The following is a 22,007-nucleotide window of genomic DNA, read 5'->3' on the forward strand; positions in this document are numbered from 1 at the left end:
AGAGGACAAAGGTTTAAGGTGCTGGGGGGTAGGTACAGAGGAGATGTCAGGGGTAAGTTTTTCACTCAGAGGGTGGTGGGTGAGTGGAATCGGCTGACGTCGGTGGTGGTGGAGGCAAACTCGTTGGGGTCTTTTAAGAGACTTCTGGATGAGTACATGGGATTTAATGGGATTGAGGGCTATAGATAGGCCTAGAGGTGGGGATGTGATCGGCGCAACCTGTGGGCCGAAGGGCCTGTTTGTGCTGTGGCTTTCTATGTTCTATGTTCTAATCCAGTAAAAGGACAGATACAACTGAAGCCAGCGAGAGACGAGGGAAAGGAAGGATGAGGGGATTGCAGGAGAAGGAGACTCAGGAACAGACTGGGAGGCAAATGAACAGCTAACAGGGACAACAATGTGGGAGTGCGAGCCCGGTATGCTCACACCACTGGAAAACAAAGGGAAAAGCCACAAAGCAGGACTGGTGAGGGTCGGAGTACGGTCACAGGAGGAAACTCTTACTGGGGGTGGGTCCAGGGGTGGAGAGGAGTGGTGAGGAAGGCATTTTGGCTGCCACTTGAACATCCAGTCCTGTCAGGCTAGCTGGAAGTGGGCATGCAGAGCAGCCACCTGAGACAGGTGTGAGCTTCCTGGGCATCGGAGGGAGAGCTAATGGCTGAGTGGGAAGGTGCACGTTTCAAAATTATCCTGAGGGTCATTTGAAAATTGGCACTTACAGATGGGCCACTTGCTGTACACCTATTGTACACACACTGTGCACTCAGTGTGCATCCTATGCACACCTAATGTGCACCCAATATACATCTGTGTATACCTGTCGTATACTTAACATACATTCACTGTGCACTCAATGTACATCCAATGCACATCTGATGTACACCTGTGTATGCTAAACACACACCCACTGTGCACTCAATGTACATCCAATGTACACCTGTGTATACCTGTTGTATACTTAACATATACCCATTATACACTCAATGTACATTCAATATACACCTAATATATCTCTTGTACACCTAATGTGTGTTCCTGCTGTAATCCTGTTGTACACTTGGCTTCAATATACAGGAGAACGGAATGAGTTGTTTAATGAAAGGTCAGTGTATCCCTGCTTGTTTTAAGCTTCTATGGAAGATGGATGAATCCCCATTCACAGTTATTGACCACACTGTAAACAGAAGTTTATATTATGCTAATTATGTCGGATATACAAATTCGAAAGCTAAAAGTAATCCCCTGCGTCAGTACGAAACATTCTTCCTCTGCAGGGAGACTGATTGTTGCCTATTATAATATTCAGCAGCATAATACAGACCTCCATCACTGTCACACTCACTGAATGCTCCCTCTCTTAAAGTGGCCATCCCTACCAATTAATATCATTCCACACACAATTATTATTTCCAGATGTTGAAATCTGCGAATAAACAAGGGAATAATGATTGGCAAGGACTGGGGGGGAAAGGGGGGGAGGTGAAATCCCTCTACATGTTATATAATAACCACAGCCCTTTCTGTTTGTTAGTCTTTCTAATAACTCAGCTTTGGAACACTTTTGTGTATGCTATCTGGCAGTGCGTCTGCGAGTGCCAATAACGGTGTTAATTGTAGTGGATGCTTTCTTGCCAAGTCCCATTGCACTGATGGATCAGTTAAGATTACGAACACATAAGGAATGTCTTGTGTGATCAGAAAAAGATACCATTGACTTTTCCTTCCTTATCTTTGTACCGAGAACAAACGTAAGTAAATTGTTTATTTTTCAATTATACTGTGTGGAGAGAGCAGTCTTAGCAAATAGATGCTTTTTAAACAGCCCCTGGGGCAGTGTGCTTTTACTGTTCTCTCTACTGTGGAGTTGGTAATCATTTCACTCACGTTCTGGACGTGGCTAATTACTCTGACCTTCTTCAAAATGGTCTGGGTCCATTGACAAGTCCTGGTGGGTATTATAAATATAGGATTCCCATGGGATTCTGTACATCAAATTGTAACTCCCTCGGGAATTTTTAAAAATTCATTCGTGGGACATGGGCATCGCTGGCTGGGCCGGCATTTATTGCCCATCTCTAGTTGCCCGAGGGCAGTTGAGGATCAACTACATTGCTGTGGCTCTGGAGTCACATGTGGGCCAGACTGGGTAAGGACGGCAGATTTCCTTCCCTAAAGGACATTAGTGAACCAGATGGCTTTTTCTGACAATCAACAATGGTTTCATGGTCACCAGTTGATTCTTAATTTCAGATATTTTTTAATGAATTCAAATTTCATCATGCCGTGGTGGGATTTGAACTTGGGTCCCCGGAACATTAGCTGAGTTTCTGGATTAATTGTCTGGTGATAATACCACTAGGCCATTTTTTGATTTGACTTATTATTGTCACATGTATTAGTCTACAGTGAAAAGTATTGTTTCTTGTGCGCTATACAGACAAAACTTACTGTTCATGGAGAAGGAAAGGAGAGAGTGCAGAATGTAGTGTTACAGTCATAGCTAGGGTGTAGAGAAAGATCAACTTAATACAAGGTAGACCCATTCAAAAATCTGATGGCAGCAGGGAAGAAGCTGTTCTTGAGTCGGTTGGTACGTGACTTCAGACTTTTGTATCTTTTTCCTGATGGAAGAAGGTGGAAGAGAGAATGTCCGGGGTGCGTGGGCTCCTTAATTACGCTGGCTGCTTTTCCGAGGCAACGGAAAGTGTAGACAGAGTCAATGGATGGGAGGCTGTTTGCGTGATGGACTGGGCTTCGTTCATGACCCTGTGTAGTTCCTTGCGGTCTTGGGCAGAGCAGCAGCCACACCAAGCTGTGATACAACCAGAAATAATGCTTTCTATGTTGAATATTTTCTATTGCCTCCCCACTACATTGCTTAACATTTAATAAAATCTTTCAGATAACTTAACAGTCAGATTCCACAAAAAATATTAGGATTTCATTCCTCCAACATAAAGTTGGTGGAAATTTGTGCCCCTTAGCGACACGCAGTGATGTAAAGTTAATTTATTAGTCGCAAGTAAGGCTTACATTAACACTGAAATGAAGTTACTGTGAAATTCCCCTAGTCGCCATAGTCCAGCACCTGTTTGGGTCAATGCACCTAACCAGCACATCTTTCAGGATGTGGGAGGAAACCGGAGCACCCGGAGGAAACCCACACAGACACGGGGAGAATGTGCAAACTCCACACAGACAGTGACCCAAGCCGGGAATTGAACCCGGGTCCCTGGCGCTGTGAGGCAGCAGTGCTAACCACTGTGCCACCATGCCACCACTCAGTAACACACAGTGACCCTCAGTAACCAGTTTATCAACATTGTCCCAGGGTTTGGTCTCATGACAAAGCCATTCAATTCAATTCAATTCAATTCAGATACAAACATTCATTTATTAATTTGAATGCAGATGGTCAACTAATCCAATAAATTAAAATGAAGGGAATTAACGGGTGAAAAGACTAGAGAGAGAGACTTTGATAAGAAGATGATGCCAAGTTTTGTGGCTATGCTTTGTTTGAACGTGATCCTTTAGCTCATCCTCTCAACACATAGCACACTGTCAAAACTTTATTAAAATAAGGAAATTACCCAGTGTCCAGCCAAATAAAATCATTCATAATCTTCAAAACAAAGAAAGAAAACATAAAGAAGCTACATTTATGTAGCACCTTTCACCACCTCGAGGACACGAAGTGCTATCTAGTCACCTCTTGAAGTGTAGTCACTGCACCATCATTTTACTGTCTCATTCAAAGGTATCTCTAACAATGTAGTGCCTTATCTCTCGGAGTCGGTTTAGCTAAGTTGGCTAAACGGCTGGTTTGTGATGCAGAGCGATGCCAACAGCGCGGGTTCAATTCCCGTACCCTGAGGTTATTCATGAACCTTCTCAACTTTGCCCCTTGCCTGAGGTGGAATCATAGAATCCCTACAGTGCAGAAGGAGGCAATATGGCCTTTGAGCCTGCACTGACAGCAACCCCAACCAAGCCCTATCTCCGCAACTCCACATATTTACCCCACTAGTCCCCCTAACACTAAGGGGCAATTTACCATGGCCAATCTGCCTAACCTACACATTATCTGACACTAAGGGGCAATTTAGCATGGCCAATCCTTCTAACCCGCACATCTTTGGATTGTGGGAGGAAACCGGACACCCGGATGAAACCCATGAACATGTGCAAACTCCACACAGACACCCAAGGCTGGAACCGAACCCGGGTCCCTGGTGCTGTGAGGCAGCAGTGCTAACCACTGTGCCACCGTGCCACCACTCCCTCAGGTTAAATCACCACCAGTCAGCTCCCAAAGGGGATAGCATGATTCCAGTAACTTTACCTTTAGTTTCGCTCTCGAGGGCTTGGAAATTCCAGCAGCCTAGTCAGCAGCACCTCGACTTGAATGTTTACATCGACAGACCACAAGACAAGATTAGTCAAACCAGAGGGGCAAACCCCCTTCACCCCCTGCAGCTTGGTACAACTCCACGATGCTTTGTGGTCCACATCACACCACATCCTGTATCTCCTCCGGCCATCAGCAGCACTTCTCCCCAGAGCTGTGAGAGTCTCGCTCGAATCATCGGGTTCACCTTTTCTCTCCCCAGCTCCAACCAGAAGCACCAAAGAGGAGAAATTATTCCGGGACTGTGCAGAGGCCTATCAGAGTGGTCACAATTCCAGTGGCATCTACACCATTCAACTCAACAACATGTCAGAGCCAAAGAAGGTGAGAATCTCCTGGTGGAAATATAGGGGGGGGATGTGGCTGGGGCTGGGGCTGGGGCTGGGGGCAGGGGATGGTGGGGGGGGGCAGGTCAGGGCTGGGACAGGAGTTGGTGGTGTGTGCAGGATAGCAGCAGATGGCAGTGTTAATATGCAACCAAGAAGAAGTCCCCCTGCTGTTCCTGCATTCAATAGGCAGCACAGTGGCACAATGGTTAGCATTGCTGCATCACAGCGTGCCAGGGACCCGGGTTCGATTCCGGCCTTGGGTGACTGTCTGTGTGGAGTTTGCACGTTCTCCCCGTGTCTGCGTGGGTTTCCTCCGGGTGTTCCAGTTTCCTCCCACGCTCCAAAGCTGTGCGGGTTAGGTGGATTGGCCATGCTAGATTGTCCCTTATTGTTCAAAAATGGTTAGCCATGATGTGGAGATGCCGGTATTGGACTGGGGTGCGGACAGTAAAAAGTCTCACAACACCCGGTTAAAGTCCAACAGGTTTATTTGGTATCACGAGCTTTCGGAGCACTGCCCCTGAAGGGATGGTTAGGTTAGGGGGATTAGCGGGATAAATGGGTGGGGTTACAGGGATAGGGTGGAGGGGTCCAATATTTATTGTGAAATTCCAGAGATCTAGTACAAAACTCAGCAAGCCATATTACTCCTCGGTACCTGTTCCTCACCTGTAAATGTGGGAATGGGAGGGTGCACGCGAGTATGAGGGGGGTGGAGGCATGCCAGTCTCAGCGATACATCCTCTCACTGGCTCAGAGCTTTAACTCAGTACAGAAGCAGAGACAACGATGGTGAAACGTTCATTACGACTGCTGTGCGATTTCAAATGGTGAAAGTCAAGTGTTCTCTGGTTTGTCATGTCTGGGGGAGAACAAAAATCATTCTTCTTTTAACCAGAAATGAACGAAATGAAAAGTATTTTCTGTTTTGTTCTGTGTAGTCTTAACCTCTGGTGACTTGTCCCATTATATGACAGAGTGCAGAGTCAAAATCAATTTCGAGTGACCAGCAGCACCCCCCCACACACACACCAGACAGGCTTATAAAACCTGGGAGACAGAACTACAGAACACTGTGCGTAAGCCAGGATTAAGTCAGGCAGAAACTAGTTCATGTGTTTACCTTCCCTCTTCAATTAAGAAGCAGTTATTCCATTTGTTGGTTAATTGCTACATTCACGATCAAATTCTTAGCAACGCACGTGAGTCACAAATAATTGTTGCAGTTGATAAATGCACTCATCAACTCTTTGCAAACTTAAAAAGAAGCATTGCAAATATCCTATTAGTTTTCTAAATGATGAATTATCATCTGGCTTTTCCCTTTAATTCAACGCGAGGAATTGAACTTTCAATTTCACGCTCACGAGTTTGAAAAACGTTTGGTTTTTTTTGCCTTTCTCTGCTCCTCCAGTTTCCAGCTCCTGCACATTCCCCAAGCTCCTTGCTCCAACCGGGTGGCCCTGATCCGACACTCTGGAATTCCCTCCCTCCTCCTTTATGATGCTCCGTAACAGATTATTTCCTGGGATGTGGCATCGCTGGCAAGGTCAGCATTTATTGCCCATCCCTAATTGCCCTCGGACTGAGTGACAATTAACAGTCAACCACGTTGCTGTGGCTCTGGAGTCACACGTAGGCCAGACCAGGTAAGGCTGGCACGGTGGCACAGTGGGTTAGCACTGCTGCCTCGCAGCGCCAGGGACCCGGGTTCAATTCCCGGCCTCGGGTCACTGTCTGCGCAGAGTTTGCACGTTCTCCCCGTGTCTGCATGGGTTTCCTCCGGGTGCTCTGGTTTCCTCCCACACTCCAAAGATGAGCAGGTTAGGTGGATTGGCCGTGCTAAATTCTCCCTTAGTGTCACGGGGATTAGCAGGGTAAATGCATGGGGTTACGGGGATAGGGCCTGGGTGAGATTGTTGTCAATGCAGGCTCGATGGGCTGAATGGCCTCCTTCTGCACTGCAGGGATTCTATGATTTCCTTCCCTAAGGGACACCAGTGAACCACACTGGGTTTTTACAACAATGAGACATTACTGAGACTAGCTTTTAATTCTAGGTTTATGAACTGGATTTAAATTCCATCAGCTGCCGTGGTGGGATTCGAACCCGGGTCCTCAGAGCATTACCCTGACCTCTGGATTATTAGTCTGGTGACACTGGTGACACCCAAGTCACTCCACTACTTGAGTGAGCTTTTGCTCATCTGTCTTCGTATCTCCGGATATGATTGGTGTTAATTTTTATTTAATAATGCCTTTGCATCCTGGGATCTTTTACTACACTAAAGGTGCTATATAAATGTAATTTGTTGTTGCAGCCGATGGTTTTATCACGATTAACCCAAAATCTGCTGCGTAATCCCCATTAAGTTTCAGGATGTTATATTGATGAATGGTTCATTGTGGATCCCTGACTAGCTTCCCACACAGTGCTGATATTACATAGATATAATGAGGGGAAGGCAATCTCACCCATCCACCAGAACTTTCCTATCCACTTGGCGTTAACAGGGTTAGGGTTAGGGTCAACAGGGGGGGAATAACTCCCTCAAACTGGATTCCAGGAGTCTCATCTCCATCTTTAAAAGGAGGCTAACCACGCACAGGTGTCCAGTGCACTGCCTGATTCAAGCGATTGCCTCCTTTTCAATATGGGAATTGGGGTCCTATGATGTGAATATAGGCTCACAATCGCCATTTGTGTCAAAGCTGTCACCGATCCCCCCTCAACCAACCCCATAGGCAATGGAACCGGAGGAGACTAGTCCTGTATTATTATTATAGTGGATCCCAGGTGGACCACAGAAAGAGTCGCTGTGAAAATACCAGAGATAGTGGAGGCTTTGGAGAGGGTACAGGAAAGATTTACCAGGATGTTGCCTGGTATGGAGGGCATTAGCTATGAGGAGAGGTTAGGGAAACTTGGTTTGTTCTCACTGGGGCGATGGAGGTTAAGGGGAGACCTGATAGAAGTCTACAAGATTATGAGAGGCATGGACAGAGTGGATAGTCAGAAGCTTTTTCCCAGGGTGGAAGAGTCAATTACGAGGGGGCACAGGTTTAAGGTGCGAGGGGCAAGGTTTAAAGGAGATGTAAGAGGCAAGTTTTTTTACACAGAGGGTGGTGGGTGCCTGGAACTCGCTGCCGGGGGAAGTAGTGGAAGCGGATACGGTAGTGAGCTTTAAGGGGCGTCTTGACAAGTACATGAATAGGCTGGGAATAGAGGGATATGGTCCCCGGAAGGGTAGTGGGTTTTAGTTCAGTCGGGCAGCATGGTCGGTGCAGCCTTGGAGGGCCGAAGGGCCTGTTCCTGTGCTGTAATTTTCTTTGTTCTTTATAGTGGCATTGGAGGAGACCCCTCCACTTCCCTTCCATTGGAGGGTCCCACTCGGCCCAGATTTTGGGTGTTAGGAGGAGCAGGAGCATCTTCCAGGCCCCAGTGCAGCCTCCCCTGATCAAAATCATCCCCCTATCCTGCTCTACACCCCCCCCCCTAGTCCCCTTCCCTTCCTTGCCTCTCCCCCTAAACCCCCACCCCCTTTCTCCCCCTGCATCTTCCCATCCTACCCCTCCCCCCACCCCACCCCTCCCCTCCATCCTCCCAACTGTACCCTTCCCCTTCCCCACCCTACCCCTCCCCTTCCCTCCTCCCTCCCCATCCTACCCCTCCCCTCTCCTGCCCCCAAATTGTACCCTTCCCCCACCCCACCCCACCCCACCCCTCCCCTCCCCCTCCCAACTGTACCCTTTCCCCTCCCCACCCTACCCCTCCCCTTCCCTCCTCCCTCCCCACCCTACCCCTCCCCTCTCCTCCCCCGCAAACTGTACCCTTCCCCCTCCCCACCCTACCCTCCCCTGCCCCCACCCTACCCCTCCCCTCCATCCTCCCAACTGTACCCTTCCCCCTCCCCACCCTACAACTCCCCTCCCATCCTCCCTCCCTACCCTACCCCTCCCCTCTTCCCTCCCAACTGTACCCTTCCTCCTCCCCACCCTACTCCTTCCCTCCCCCCAAACTGTACCCTTCCCCCTCCCCACCCTACCCCTCCTCTCCCACCCTCCCAAACTGTACCCTTCCCCCTCTATCCCTCCCCTCCCCTCCCCTCCCCACTCCCAATCTGTACCCTTCCCCCTCCCACCTTACACCTCTGCTACCCCTCCCCCTCCCAACTCTACACCTCCCCTCCCCCTCCCGCTACATCCCCTGTCCCCCAATAACCTCTTGGATTTCTTCCCTGCCTGTCAGCGAATAGTCAAGAGCGATCCAATCATTGTCTCCCGGCAACCTCTTTCCACCATTTTTACCAGTCTCTTTCAGTAGCGATGCAAGGAGTTAAAATACCCCAGGCCTTAAATTTAGGCCTCAAATCCCATCTCCCTCACTGCCGCCCCCCCCCCCCCCCCCCCGACACACACACCCTCTTGAAGCTTAATTCTGGTTAAACCTAATTCTTAATATTGTAAAGCAAGGTGTGAATTTGTAAAAGGATAAAATGAAGTTGAGAATTGCCTTTGCTGGACTCTGCTTGACGGAACAGGTCACAATACAATTCTGCAGCTGCCTTTCCTCGCCTCACAACATCGGTCTTAATTTCAGCACAATATTTCACTGTCACTTGCTCTGTGCTTATTTGATTCAGGTCAGGAGATATAAATTAAAAAATAATGGGTGTCTGGGAGAGAGCAATGTGTAATTTACTCCTGTGACTGGGCCAAGTTTCACACTCTTGGTGTATGATGTAATTTGACTGCCTTGAGTTCAGAGTACTCACATCCAATCAGTACTGACTCTGGATAGAATTCTGTCTGATGGAATAACATTATCAGTTCTTGCTAAGCTTCCTCAAATCCAGGACAGGCTATTAACTTGACACTATTAGCGGTTCACAGCTGTGATACTGGAAGTGAGATCTCTCGGACAATGATAGGAGGGCTTTGTGACAATTCTGGCTGTTTGCCGTCATGTCAATCCTGTGTTGATGGTTAAAAATAAGACTTGCTGCCACTGTGATGTAAACTGGCCTGCTTTATTCAGCATTCTTCCCTGTTCACATGTCTGAACCATAGGGTAGAGAAAACACACAAAACAGTTGTTTTAAACCCCCCCCCCCCCCCCTCCGTGGCCTCACTCTTCCCTATTTCTGTAACTCCCCCAAACCTCACAGCCCACCAAGATCATAGAAACCCTACAGTGCAGAAGGAGGCCATTTGGCCCATCGAGTCTGCACCGACCACAATCCCACTCAGGCCCTATCCCCATAACCCCAAGCATTTACCTTAGCTAATCCCCTGACACTAAAGGTCAATTTAGCATGGCCAATCCACCTAACCCGCACATCTTTGGACTGTGGGAGGAAACCGGAGGACCCGGAGGAAACCCACGCAGACACAGGGAGAACGTGCAAACTCCACACAGACAGTGACCCGAGCTGGGAATCGAACCCTGCTGTGAGGCAGCAGTGCTGACCACTGTACCACCCTGCCGCTCTATCCTCAGGCTTAACTAACAGCTTGGGTCCTGATGGAATCTGGGCACTTAGCGAAGGACCTAGTTGCCCTGCTGTGGGTCTGTGCCCCTCGCCCACTCGAGCAAGTCCGATCGGAATCTGGTGGGACGACAAATGGGTTGGGGTTTGGGCAGTAGGGTGGGGTGGAGAGGGAGGGGGTGTCATTCTATCTGCAGTCTCCCACCCAGCTCCCACTAGCAGGGGGAGAGTTAAGATCAGGGTCTGGGAGATGTGTTTGATTCCCAGCGTAGACATCCATCACCTTGATGCTAACAAGCCAAGTCTCTGGGAGCTTTTATTGTTTTGTAAGTACCTGTCAACATTGAGCAATGGCTTCAGCTGGAGTCTGAAGCCAACTTCTCCACACAAATGACCTGTGTGAAAGGGACTGTACAAATACATCAGCAAGGCATCAATGTTCAAATTCCATGGGGATAGTTTGGGGAATGATTTGTTCTGAGGCCTCTCCACTTTAACCTCTTCCACTTTGCAAAGAATGAAATGTTAATAAAGTGATGCTTTATTGCAGAAAGATGCTTTTCAATGGGGAGAATTCATAATATCAATCTAATCACAGAGTCTACAACACATAACCAGGCCATTTGGCCCATCTGGTCTATCAGGCTATAGCTTCTGACTAGCATTGGAAAGAATTGGACTGCAGGAATTAGAAGAATTTTTACCCCACACTTACCGGCTCTTGAAAACTGACATCCACATGAGCCTCTCTCTTCATCTCACCTGACCCCCATCTCTTTCTATTCCTTTCTCCCTCATGTCTTTATCCAGCTTCCCCCTTAAAGCATAGAATCCCTACAGTGCAGGAGGAGGCCATTCGGTCCATCGAGCCTGCACCGACCACAATCTCACCCAGGACCCATTCCCATAACCCCACATATTTACCCTGTTAATCCCTCTAACCTACACACCCCGGGGCACTAAGGGGCAATTTACCCCTCATATTTACCCTGTTAATCCCCCTGACACAAGGGTGAATTTAGCACGGCCAATCAACCTAACCCGCACATCTTTGGAGTGTGGGAGGAAACCGGAGCACCCGGAGGAAACCCACGCAGAAATGGGGAGAGAGTGCAAACTCGTAGAAACATAGAAATCCTACAGTGCAGAAGGAGGCCATTTGGCCCATCGAGTCTGCACCGACCACAATCCCACCCAGGCCCTATTCCTGTAACCCCACATTTTTACTCTGTTAACCCCTCTAACCTACACATCCCGGGACACTAAGGGGCAATTTAGCATGGCCAATTAACCTAATCTGCACATCTCTGGGCTGTGGGAGGAAACTGGAGCACCCGGAGGAAACCCACACAGACACGGAGAGAACGTGCAGACTCCACAGTTACCCAAGCCGGGAATTGAACCTGGGTCCCTGGCACTGTGAGGCAGCAGTGCTAACCACTGCGCCACTGTGCTGCCCCCAAATGTATCTGCGCTATTCACTGTAACAACATCACTGCCTCGTTTTGATATGTTTAACAGTCAGCTGGCTGGGATTGCACTATTAAATATCGATGCACAAATGGACAGGAACATTCGCCCAGCACTCTGTCTCAAAGCCGGCTCTCAGCACTCTGCCTCTTTCTCCCCAGGTCTACTGTAACATGGAAACAGCAGGAGGTGGTTGGACGGTCATCCAGCACCGAAAAGACGGCACTGTAGACTTTCACCGAACGTGGAAGGAATATAAAATGGTAAGTCAGGCCATTCACTGCACCTGGGAGAGATGGAAAAGTGAATGGAAAATCCCTGATTGATGGGAATAAACCGCAAAATTTATATCTGAAACATTGATTGTCAATGTTTAATCTTTATTCAGAAACACAGGAACAGGAAGCCCCTCCAGCTTGTTTCACTGTTCAGTCAGTTTATGGTTGATCTCGATCTGCCCGCCTTGGTTCTGTAACCCTTAACAGTGCCTGTAACTTTAACTATAACTGTGCCCTTAACCCATTAACCTAGTTGCGTCTCCACCTACCCGGGTCCTAAGTTCTAGAATTCCCTCCCTGAGTGTCTCCTCCTCTATTTCCCTCTCCTCCACCTTTCAGATACTTCTTAAGACCTGCTTCTTTGACCCAACTGTTGGTCACGTGTCCCAGCACCACTTTGGTGAAACGTCTTGGGCTATTCTACTAAGTTCAAGTGCGATATAAATGCAGGTAATTGTTGATGTTGAGGGAGTTCCACATTTCCGCTCCCCCTCTGTGTGAAGACCTGCTTCCTGACATCACCCCTGAACGACCTGGCATTAATTTTAAGGTTCTACCCCCCTCAGCCCACCCCCTTGTTCTGTATTCCCCTCACCAGAGGAAATACTTTCTCTCCATCACCCCTATCAATAGTTTTTATCATCTTAAACATCTCAGTTAGATCACTCCTTAATCTTCTACACTCGAGGAAATACAAGTCACCGGTCCTCGTAATTTAACCCTTATGAGTCCTGTAGTCATTCTAGTGAATCTGCAGGGCAGCCACCCCAAGGGCAATATACCCTTCCTGAGGCGCAGTGTCCAGGAATGAACACATCACCTGAACTGAGGTTTAACAAGAGCTCTGTTCAATTGCAGCATAACTTCCACCCCTTTATATTCCAACCCCCAATGATTCCCCCCCCCCCCCCCACCCCCCGGCTCCCCCTCTCCCCCCCCACCACTCCTCCATGATTCCACTGCCTTTCAGGGGGATAGAATTCCAGGTGTTGATAGTCCCTCATTGGGAGAAGGAGGAGGATGAAGTTTTGGGCCGGAATTTTACCGGCACTCCCGCCCCCGGAATCGGAATTCTCCATTAGCCTCGGGAGGGATTGTACAAACCTCGGGCGGACGTGACGGTAAAATTCCACTCTTGGTGTTGGATGTTCCTTAGCCGATGAGCTCAGATTAGCTATATATAGGAACTATATCAACCGTTCCTTCACTGTCGCTGGATCAAAATCCTGGAACGCCCTCCCTAACAGCATTGTGGGTGTACCTACACCACATGGACTGCAGCGGCTCACAAAGGCAGCTCACCATCAGCTTCTCAAGGGCAACTAAGGGTGGGCAATAAATGCTGGCCCAGCCAGCGATGCCCACATCCCACGAATGAATAAATGATTGCACAGCAGTGGAGGGTCACTCGGCTGATACCAGGGTTGGCGGGACTGTCCTATGAGGAGAGATTGATTCTACTGGACCTGTACGCACTAGAGTTTAGAAGGATGAGAGGAGATCTGACTGAAATGTATAAAACTCTAACAGGGCTGGACAGACTAGCTGCAAAAAGGATATTTTTCCCTGGTTGGAGAATCAAGAACAAGTCACTGAATATATTCAAGAAAGAGATAGATAATTTTTAAGATTTTAATGGCATCAAGCGGCTTGGGAAGAAAGTGGGAATATGGCGTTGAGATTGAGGATCAACTGTGATCATACTGAATGGTGGAACAGGCTCAAAGGGCTGAATGGCCTCCTTCTGTTCTTCTATGGGCAGAATTCTCCGGCCGCGCTGGTCTAAAAACTGGAAATTCCCACCCAATCATCAATGGGGTTTCACATGGTCCGCAAGCCGCCCGCTAAAACTCCAGTGACGGGTGGGATGGGGGTATTCCAGCCGATGATTCCAAGTTTCAATGTCAATAAAGAGTTAAATCAGGAGCAGCCGTCTGAGCTGAATGAAAACACAAGAGCTACATAATGGAACTGAGTCTAAACCTGGTCAAGAATTGTCCAAAAGACCACAGCCATTGCTTGATATTCAGTTGCAATAGTTCACACTCCATGGCAGAATAAAATTCAATTATATTCAGGAATGCTGTGCCTAAGTCTCAGGCTTTCTTGTAATCCTATAAAGTATTTGGAATATTTAACCACAAATTGATAACAGATTTTTTTTTAAAACTCCGATTATCCAAAGAATCAAAACACTATCTTGTTCGATTTTCTCTTTGGCCTTAACCGGATTAGGGAGATGGTGGCAGAACACCAGAGAGTGCCCATCGTGTGGTCAGGAAGCTTGATCTTCATCCCCCGACTCTTGCTCGATTGGAATAGAGTGAGATCTCCCTGCCTGAGTCAGTCCGAGCGTTCAAACCCTGCTCCAATCAGGCCCCAACATGTGGAAGTGGCTTCTGGAGGATAGGCATTCCGGGTTGAAATCCAGTGGGATCCTCATGTTGGGGGGAGGTTTGGGGGGGAAGTGTGGGGGCCACCCCCTTGGTCATACAGATTGGAAGAGCCAATTAAATCCTCCAACTGTAAAGGGCATCTGCTGGGATAAAGATGGTGGCGGTTATATGGAAGGAGGGTTCACTTCACGGCGACTCGGAGGGCAGAATTTTCCTGTCCCGCCCGCCCCGGGAATCGCAGTGGGCGGGACATGAACCAAAGGTCCGTTGGGCAGGATTTTCCAGCTTTGGAGCGAGCACTCCCAGGAAATCCTGCCCAGAGTGTTCACCACCTGAGGCTCATTCTGTTCACCAAGGGAAGAGCTAAAGACATTCCAACAATGTCAACGACACATTGCCGGGGTGACATTTCACCCAAGAATCCTTCCAATTTTCACATTTCAGTGGGAGAGCGCAAAGATCCAAGCACAACAATGAAGGAGCATTAAGACACACCCACGGGCTGGTGACCAGCACATTACTGGCTGAATAAATCCTGTGTTAGAAAGATTGAGACACCGAGATGAGATTTTTCTGGTTCTATGAACCGTAAGTTCATATAGATATCACACCGTCCCTTTCTCCGGCCCCGGAATGGTTTTTTATGTTCTTTATGCTCCTACCACCTCGCCCTTACCCCCACACAATTTTGTGGCCCCAACATTCGTAGCCACTCTCAATTCTCCGCCTCAGAAATTGAATGTTTAGTTTTACCAGAACTTTAGAACTGGGTGCGAGAGACCAAGCAGGCAGTAGGGACTGCGTTGCGCAGGTACACAGGAGTTTATGACTCACCCACACTTAGGGGGAAATTTTCCCGTCCCACCCACCACTGGAATCGTAGCGGGCTGGCGGGTCGGCGGGGGGGGACCATGCAAAGGTCCCTTGACCTCGGGCGGGATTTTCCAGTTTTGGGGCCCAGCGTGGTTGGGAAATCCCGCCCCAAGCATCAGATGCCGCTAACGTTTCAGAATGGCAACCACCCACACCCACAATGGCGGATCACTTTCACACTCAACCCCCTCTCATTTAGAGCTTGTTTGAGGCTTCAAAGGTCAAATTAATGTCACAGAGAATCCACATCATGCAAAATAAGTTAAAAGTTTATTGATTAGTGTCACAAATAGGCTTACATTAACAGTGCAATGGAGTTACTGTGAAAGTAAGTGGCGGAGTGTCACCACACTCTGGCATCTGTTTGGGTACACTGAGGGAGAATTTAAGATGGCCAATACTCCCTAACCAGCACGTCTTTCAGACTGTGGGAGGAAACTGGAGCACCCGGAGGAAACCCATGCAGACACGGGGAGGACATGCAGACTCCGCACAGACAGTGACCCAAGCTGGGAATCGAAACTGGGTCTCTGGCGCTGTGAGGCAGCAGTGCTAACCCACTGTGCCACCGTGGTTGTAGGTGAAACCAGCTGAGGAAGAACATGATCATTCCCGAAGACTTTGTGGAGATGGACTGGAGCGATATTCCAGTGACTGCATTACTCAATCCCCTTGTCAATGTTAATAATTGCACCATGGAGACCTGCCTTAATCTATATCTAAATTGCTCACTTTATTTGGGTTATTGTTAGTCATAGTAAAATCTTGGCAAGTTTGTTCATTAAACATAGGAAAGGAAATGGTGTGTAATTTCAGAAAAATGACATATTTGTTGCTTTAGTTTCAGAGATTGGCTAGCTTTTGTCAGTGCTATTGTTCGGAGGATGAGTGTGCCTTGGTACAATATTGTTAACTAACTGCTCACTTTTAACACAATTACATTCTGTCCCTTTAACGCACTCGAGATTTTCAAATCTATTAAGTGCTGATCGATGGAACATTGTTAAGTTTTAAAAAATTCTTTCTTGGGATGTTGGAATTGCTAGTTAGGCCAGCATTTATTGCCCATCCCTAACTGCCCCTTGACAAGGTGGTGGTGAGCTGTCTTCATGAACTGCTGCAGCCCACAGTGCTGTTCAGGAGGGAGTTCCAGGATTTTGACCCAGAAACAGTGCAGCAACGGCGATATATTTCCAAGTCAGGAGGTGTTTGACTTGCAGGGGAACTGGTGGTGTTCCCAGGTATCTGCTGCCCTTGTCCTTCTAGAGGGTAGTGGTCACGGGTTTGGAAGGTGCTGTCAAAGGAGCCTTGGTGAGTTGCTGCAGTGCATCCTGTAGATGGTACACACGGCTGCCCCCACTGTCCATTGGTGGTGGAGGGAGGTGGGTGTTTGTGGATGGGGTGCCAATCAAGCGGGGCTGCTTTGTCCTGGATGATGTTGAGCTTCTTGAGTGTTGTTGGAGCTGCACCCATCCAGGCAAGTGGGGAGTATTCCATCACACTCCTGACTTGTGCCTTGTAGAATTTTTGGGAGTCAGAAGGTGAGTTACTCTCCACAGAATTCCCAGCCTCTGGCCTGCTCTTGCTGCCATTGTATTTATGTGGCTAGTCCAGTTGAGTTTCTGGTCAGTGGGAACCCCCAGGGTGATAGCCTTCCGAGCTTCTTCCTACAAATGAAGAATTAAGACAATTAATTCCTACCACTCATCTCATAGCCGATGGATTGGGTTTGTTTCTCCACTGAATCCCCCAGTGAATATAGGAAGAACATGGGGACAGGTAGAGGCCATTCAGCCCGTCCAGCCTTTTCTGCTACTTAATTAGATCATGACTGATCTGTCCCATGATTCCCTTGACCTGCCTCAGTTTCATATCTCTGAATACCTTTGCTCAACACAAATCTGCCAATCTCACTTTGAAATTTGCAGTTGGACCCTTCCCCACGCCCAGATACTGAACAGATTTTGGAGGAAGAGTTTTCCAGATTTCCACTCCTCTTTGCTGAAAGAATTCTTTCCTGACATCACCCTGAATGGCCAGGATCTAATGGACTCTCTCCTACCAGAAGAAATAATTTCTCTCTACCTATCTTTTAAAATCCTTTAATTATTTTAAACGTCTTGATTAGATCCCCTCTTAATCTTCTACACTCAAGGGAATGCTCAGTGAAACCTGTCCTATTGTACATGGACTGGCCTTGAGGCTTACACCCCTACCAGGTGAATACAATGCAGGGAGGAGGTTACCACACTCTGCTCCAGTCAGATCCAACCTCCCTAGCTTCCTTTTCCAGTTCTGAGGAGCATTTCTGCTCCTGGTCTGCAGGGAGAAATGAAAATGTCCCTCCCTTCCTGGAGCTGCTCTGCTCCTGGCTCCTCACCCTGACATGTCTGGGGCCTGGGTTGAGAGGCAATGACCAATCGCAGGACTCAGGTTGCAGTCAGGCCTTGGTGATGTCATGGGACTCTGATGTCATGTGACCCCAATTACATCATGTGGTCTTGATGACATCACAAGGTTATGATGATGTCACTGGGTGTTCCAATGAGGTCAAAAAGTTCCAATTCATCCTGGTGATGTCATAGGGCGATATGTTGGGATACAATGATATCATGATGATGTCATGAGGCCTTGATTACACAGTGGGACTCGGATAATGTCACTGGGGCTCGGATGATGTCACTAGGGCTCAGATGATGTCACTGGGGCTTGGATGATGTCATCTGCATATTTAAAGAAGGTCCCCATGGCCTTCCTGCAGGGTGCCTGCTCGAAGGAGTGTGTGAAATGGGGGCCTGTGAGGAGGCCGAGATCGGGGTCATTCACACCAGGCACTTTGACCAACTGGGTTTACGTCGATAGTTGGGAGACGGGCAGAATTCCCTTCATCCTCACTTTACGAATCTCCCTCTACATTTTGAAAAGTTCTGTACTCCCCTCTCTTGTAAAATTTGGTGTTCATCGAACTTATTATGTACAGCTTGTCACGTCTGAAAGCAGAAAACTGTTCCCAGCTGGCAATTTACAGCAAAGTTGGGTTGAACTCTGCAAGATAAAAATAGAAATAAACACCAAAAAGTGTATTTAACCAATGTTGTATTTTTATAGTGACTCCCTGAAAGAATGTGCAAGTTCCGATCTATTCATGCTAATTAGCACCCAAATACTGCATTGTTTTTCTCCCATGCGGTTAGGGTTAACCTCTCTGAATCAACTGTGTACAGTTCTGGTCACCCAATTGTAGAAAGGATATTATTAAACTAGAAAGAGTGCAGAAGAGATTTACTAGGATGCTACCAGGACTTGATGGTTTGAGTTATAAGCAGAGGCTGGATAGACTGGGACTTTTTTCTCTGGAGCGTAGGAGGCAGAGGGGTGATCTTATAGCGGTCCATAAAATAATGAGGGGCACAGATCAGCTAGATAGTCAATATCTTTTCCCAAAGGTAGGGGAGTCTAAAACTTAGGTTTAAGGTGAGAGGGGAGAGATACAAAGTGTCCAGAGGGACAATTTTTTCACACAGAGGGTGGTGAGTGTCTGGAACAAGCTGCCAGAGGTAGTAGTAGAGGCGGATACAATTTTCAGGTGCGAAATCGCGGTAAAGGTGGGGGGTGGGAGGAGGAGAGGGTGTGACGTCTCATCCCCTGGTCAGCGGGGGGTGGTCGGTTGCCTGTCTGCGACCGATCCCTCCTGGCACCATCACTGGGACACTACCAGCCACAGATTACTCTTGCCTGCAGGGGCACGAGAGCGGGAGAGATGGCTGTGGCTGGTAGTGTACCAGTGATGGTGTATCCCTTTACACTGTGGAATCGGCCACTGTGGAATCGGCCGGTTCTGCTTCATCTTCTTAGCGAGGAATCGCTTCATCCTGAAGGTTTCGTGGGATGGCATGGCCGCACGTCCACTCCGGCAGGAGGGATCGGCAGGAGACTGGCAGCCGACCCCTCCCCCCCCGACCAGAGGATGAGACGTCACACCCCCTCTCTCTCCCCCCCCTCCCCCACCCCAGGGGATGATACATCACACCTCCTCCTCCCCTCCCCCCCCCAGGAGATGATATGTCGCACCCCCTCTTCCCCGCCCCCCCCCCAGGGGATGAGACATCACACCCCCTCTCTCCCACCCCCCCAAGGGGATGAGACGTCACCCCCCCCCCACCCCCCCCACCCACCCCCCCCCCCCCCCACCCCCCGCGCGACCAGAGGATGATCGTCAGAGAGCCGCTCTCTCCACTTTCTGCTTTTCTTTTCGACGCGCTGTCAGATTTTTTTCGAACTGCGCACGCGCAGTTCAGAGCTCCGATCGGTCCGCCAGCGCTAAGCCCCGCCCACTGCGCGGATCGGACCGGAGCCGGCAAAACGCATATGGGCGCGCTGGAAAGAGGATTCCAGGCGCGGATCTTTTTGACGCCCAGATTTGGCACTCAGACTCCAAATGGTAAAATTCCCCCCTTTGTGTGAAGAAGTTCCTCCTCAACTCAGTCCTAAATCTGCTTTTCCTTAAATTGAGGCTATGTCCCCTCGTTCTAGTTTCACCCACCAGTGGAAACAACTTCCCTGCTTCTATCTTACCTATTCCCTTCATAATCTTATACGTGTAGCCTCTACACACTGGACTTTCCTCCCTCATTTTCCCCTCTCCACATCCCTCTCCCCCTTTCAGACCCTCCTAAAAACATTCTGATTCCATCAAATGTAACTCACCCCTCCAACAGCTCCACATTCATTTGCCGTCTGTCTTTGTCTAATAACCTCTCTGAGAATCATCAAGGGGTAATTCTTTTACGCTAACATTACAAGATTTTGTTACTTTACAACCTACTGGGATTGTTCCCATTGAGGGGTATATTCAATAGAGGGATTCAGAGTTATACAGGTCGGGCCAAAAACATTTCCACTGGCGGGAGGATTGGTAAACAGGTTTAAGATCGTTAACAAACCATGGGGATGTGGTGAGATGTTGTGATCGGGAAGACGCTGCCTGGAAGGGTGGTTGAAGTAGATTCGATGGGAACTTTCAAAAAGGGACTATCAGAAATAACTGGAAAAGGAAAATGTGCCAAGCTACGGGGTTAAGAGGAGGAGCGAGTGAAGTTAATTGGATAGCTCTTTCAAAGAGCTAGTACAGACATGAAGGGCTGAATGGCCTCAGTCAGTGCTGTATGATTATTTGGTTCTGTACTCGATGGCCAAATCTTACTCAACGAACACTTAATTAAACAGGAAATGTTGGAATTTCACAGCAGCTCAGACAGAATCCAAAAGAAAAAAGTTTTTGGAGAGAATCTGGCACGGGAGCCTGTGTTTCTTTTTCTTGTTTCAGATTTCCAGTATTCAGTTTGGCTTTGTTGTTTCAAATCACAGAAAGCTTGCTGGTTGCCTGACTGCCTTTCGCTGCCAGCTTAGAGCAGCAAATGCCACATCCACAGCCCCTGTTTCTCCAGTTTTGTGAAACTGCTCATGTCTTTGCGGAGAGTGCACCTTTGCGTTTTTTGGTCGCTGGAGCAAACTGCTTCCCCTGAATGTTGGGGCCGATGTGCATTAATTCTTTGTTATTCTCTGTCGGTAGGGCTTTGGGAATCCATCTGGAGAACACTGGCTCGGAAATGAGATGATCTTCCTCCATACAAACCAGCGACCATGCTCACTGAGAATTGAGCTGAGAGATTGGGAGGGATGCTCACTGAGAATTGAGCTGAGAGATTGGGAGGGAAACCAGGCATATTCCTCCTATGAGAAGATTCAGGTGGCAAGTGAAAAGCAGAACTACAGGTAGAGAATGTTTCTGAATCTCTACTGGCCTTGGCTTCCTTTCCCTTGTAGGAACCACTGGATAACTAAAAACATCTGGTTCACCGTCTGCCCTGCTGGTAGTCACATGATGCAATGATGATGAAATTGTCCACCAATCACAGCTAGTTATGTCTATTTGTGAACCTACAACCCACCCAGACACAAAGCAGGCAAATCCCTATTAGTCAATCCCATTGGTCCAAAGCCACCTGTTCCTCCCGAGGCACTCACCACATGTCATGTAAGACCATAAGACATAGGAGCAGAATTAGGCCACTCGGCCCATCGAGTCTGCTCCACCATTCAATCATGGCTGATATTTTTCTCATCCCCATTCTCCTGCCTTTTCCCCATAACCCCTGATCCCCTTATTAATCAAGAACCTATCTATCTCTGTCTTAAAGACACTCAATGACCCGGCCTCCACAGCCTTCTGCGGCAAAGAGTTCCACAGATTCACCACGCTCTGGCTGAAGAAATTCCTCCTCATCTCTGTTTTAAGGGATCAGCCTGAGGTTGTGCCCTCTGGTTCTAGTTTTTCCTATTACTGGAAACATCCTCTCCACGTTCACTCTATCCAGGCCTCGCAGTATCCTGTAAGCTTCAATAAGATTGCCCCTCATCCTTCTAAACTCCAACAAGTACAGACCCAGAGTCCTCAACCGTTCCTCATATGACAAGCTCTTCATTCCAGGGATCATTCTTGTGAACCCCCTCCTGACCCTTTCCAAGGCCGGCACATCCTTCCTTAGATATGGGGTCCAAAATGGCTCACAATACTCCAAATGGGGTCTGACTAGAACCTTATACAGCCTCAGACTTGTCTCCAGTTATTTATATATTAGATCCCAAAATACTGTTTTCTGAAAGAGATTTATTGAGTTTGCAATCAAATGAATTCATTAGATCTGCTGGTTTGATTTGGTGGAAGAAAGGTCTGATCACTAATCAAATGTAGATGGTGA

The 22,007-nt window shown here is 48.2% G+C and overlaps 1 protein-coding gene across 2 annotated transcripts in view; it reads left to right on the forward strand.

Annotated features, from left to right (window-relative positions):
- Window positions 1-22,007, forward strand: part of LOC144496174 (angiopoietin-1-like) — a 173,688-nt gene that overhangs the window by 125,543 nt on the left and 26,138 nt on the right. Inside the window, exons 5-8 of one of the 2 annotated variants that reach the window (XM_078217166.1) lie at window positions 4,614-4,735; window positions 11,861-11,962; window positions 20,819-20,889; window positions 20,926-21,021. In XM_078217166.1, coding sequence (XP_078073292.1) covers window positions 4,614-4,735; window positions 11,861-11,962; window positions 20,819-20,889; window positions 20,926-21,021 — 391 coding nt within the window. Of the gene's footprint in view, window positions 1-4,613; window positions 4,736-11,860; window positions 11,963-20,818; window positions 21,022-22,007 lie in introns of both variants that reach the window. The other variant, XM_078217165.1, reaches the window with a different exon arrangement.

Source organism: Mustelus asterias, chromosome 7, assembly GCF_964213995.1.
Source record: "Mustelus asterias chromosome 7, sMusAst1.hap1.1, whole genome shotgun sequence".
NCBI classification, from domain to species: Eukaryota; Metazoa; Chordata; class Chondrichthyes; order Carcharhiniformes; family Triakidae; genus Mustelus; species Mustelus asterias.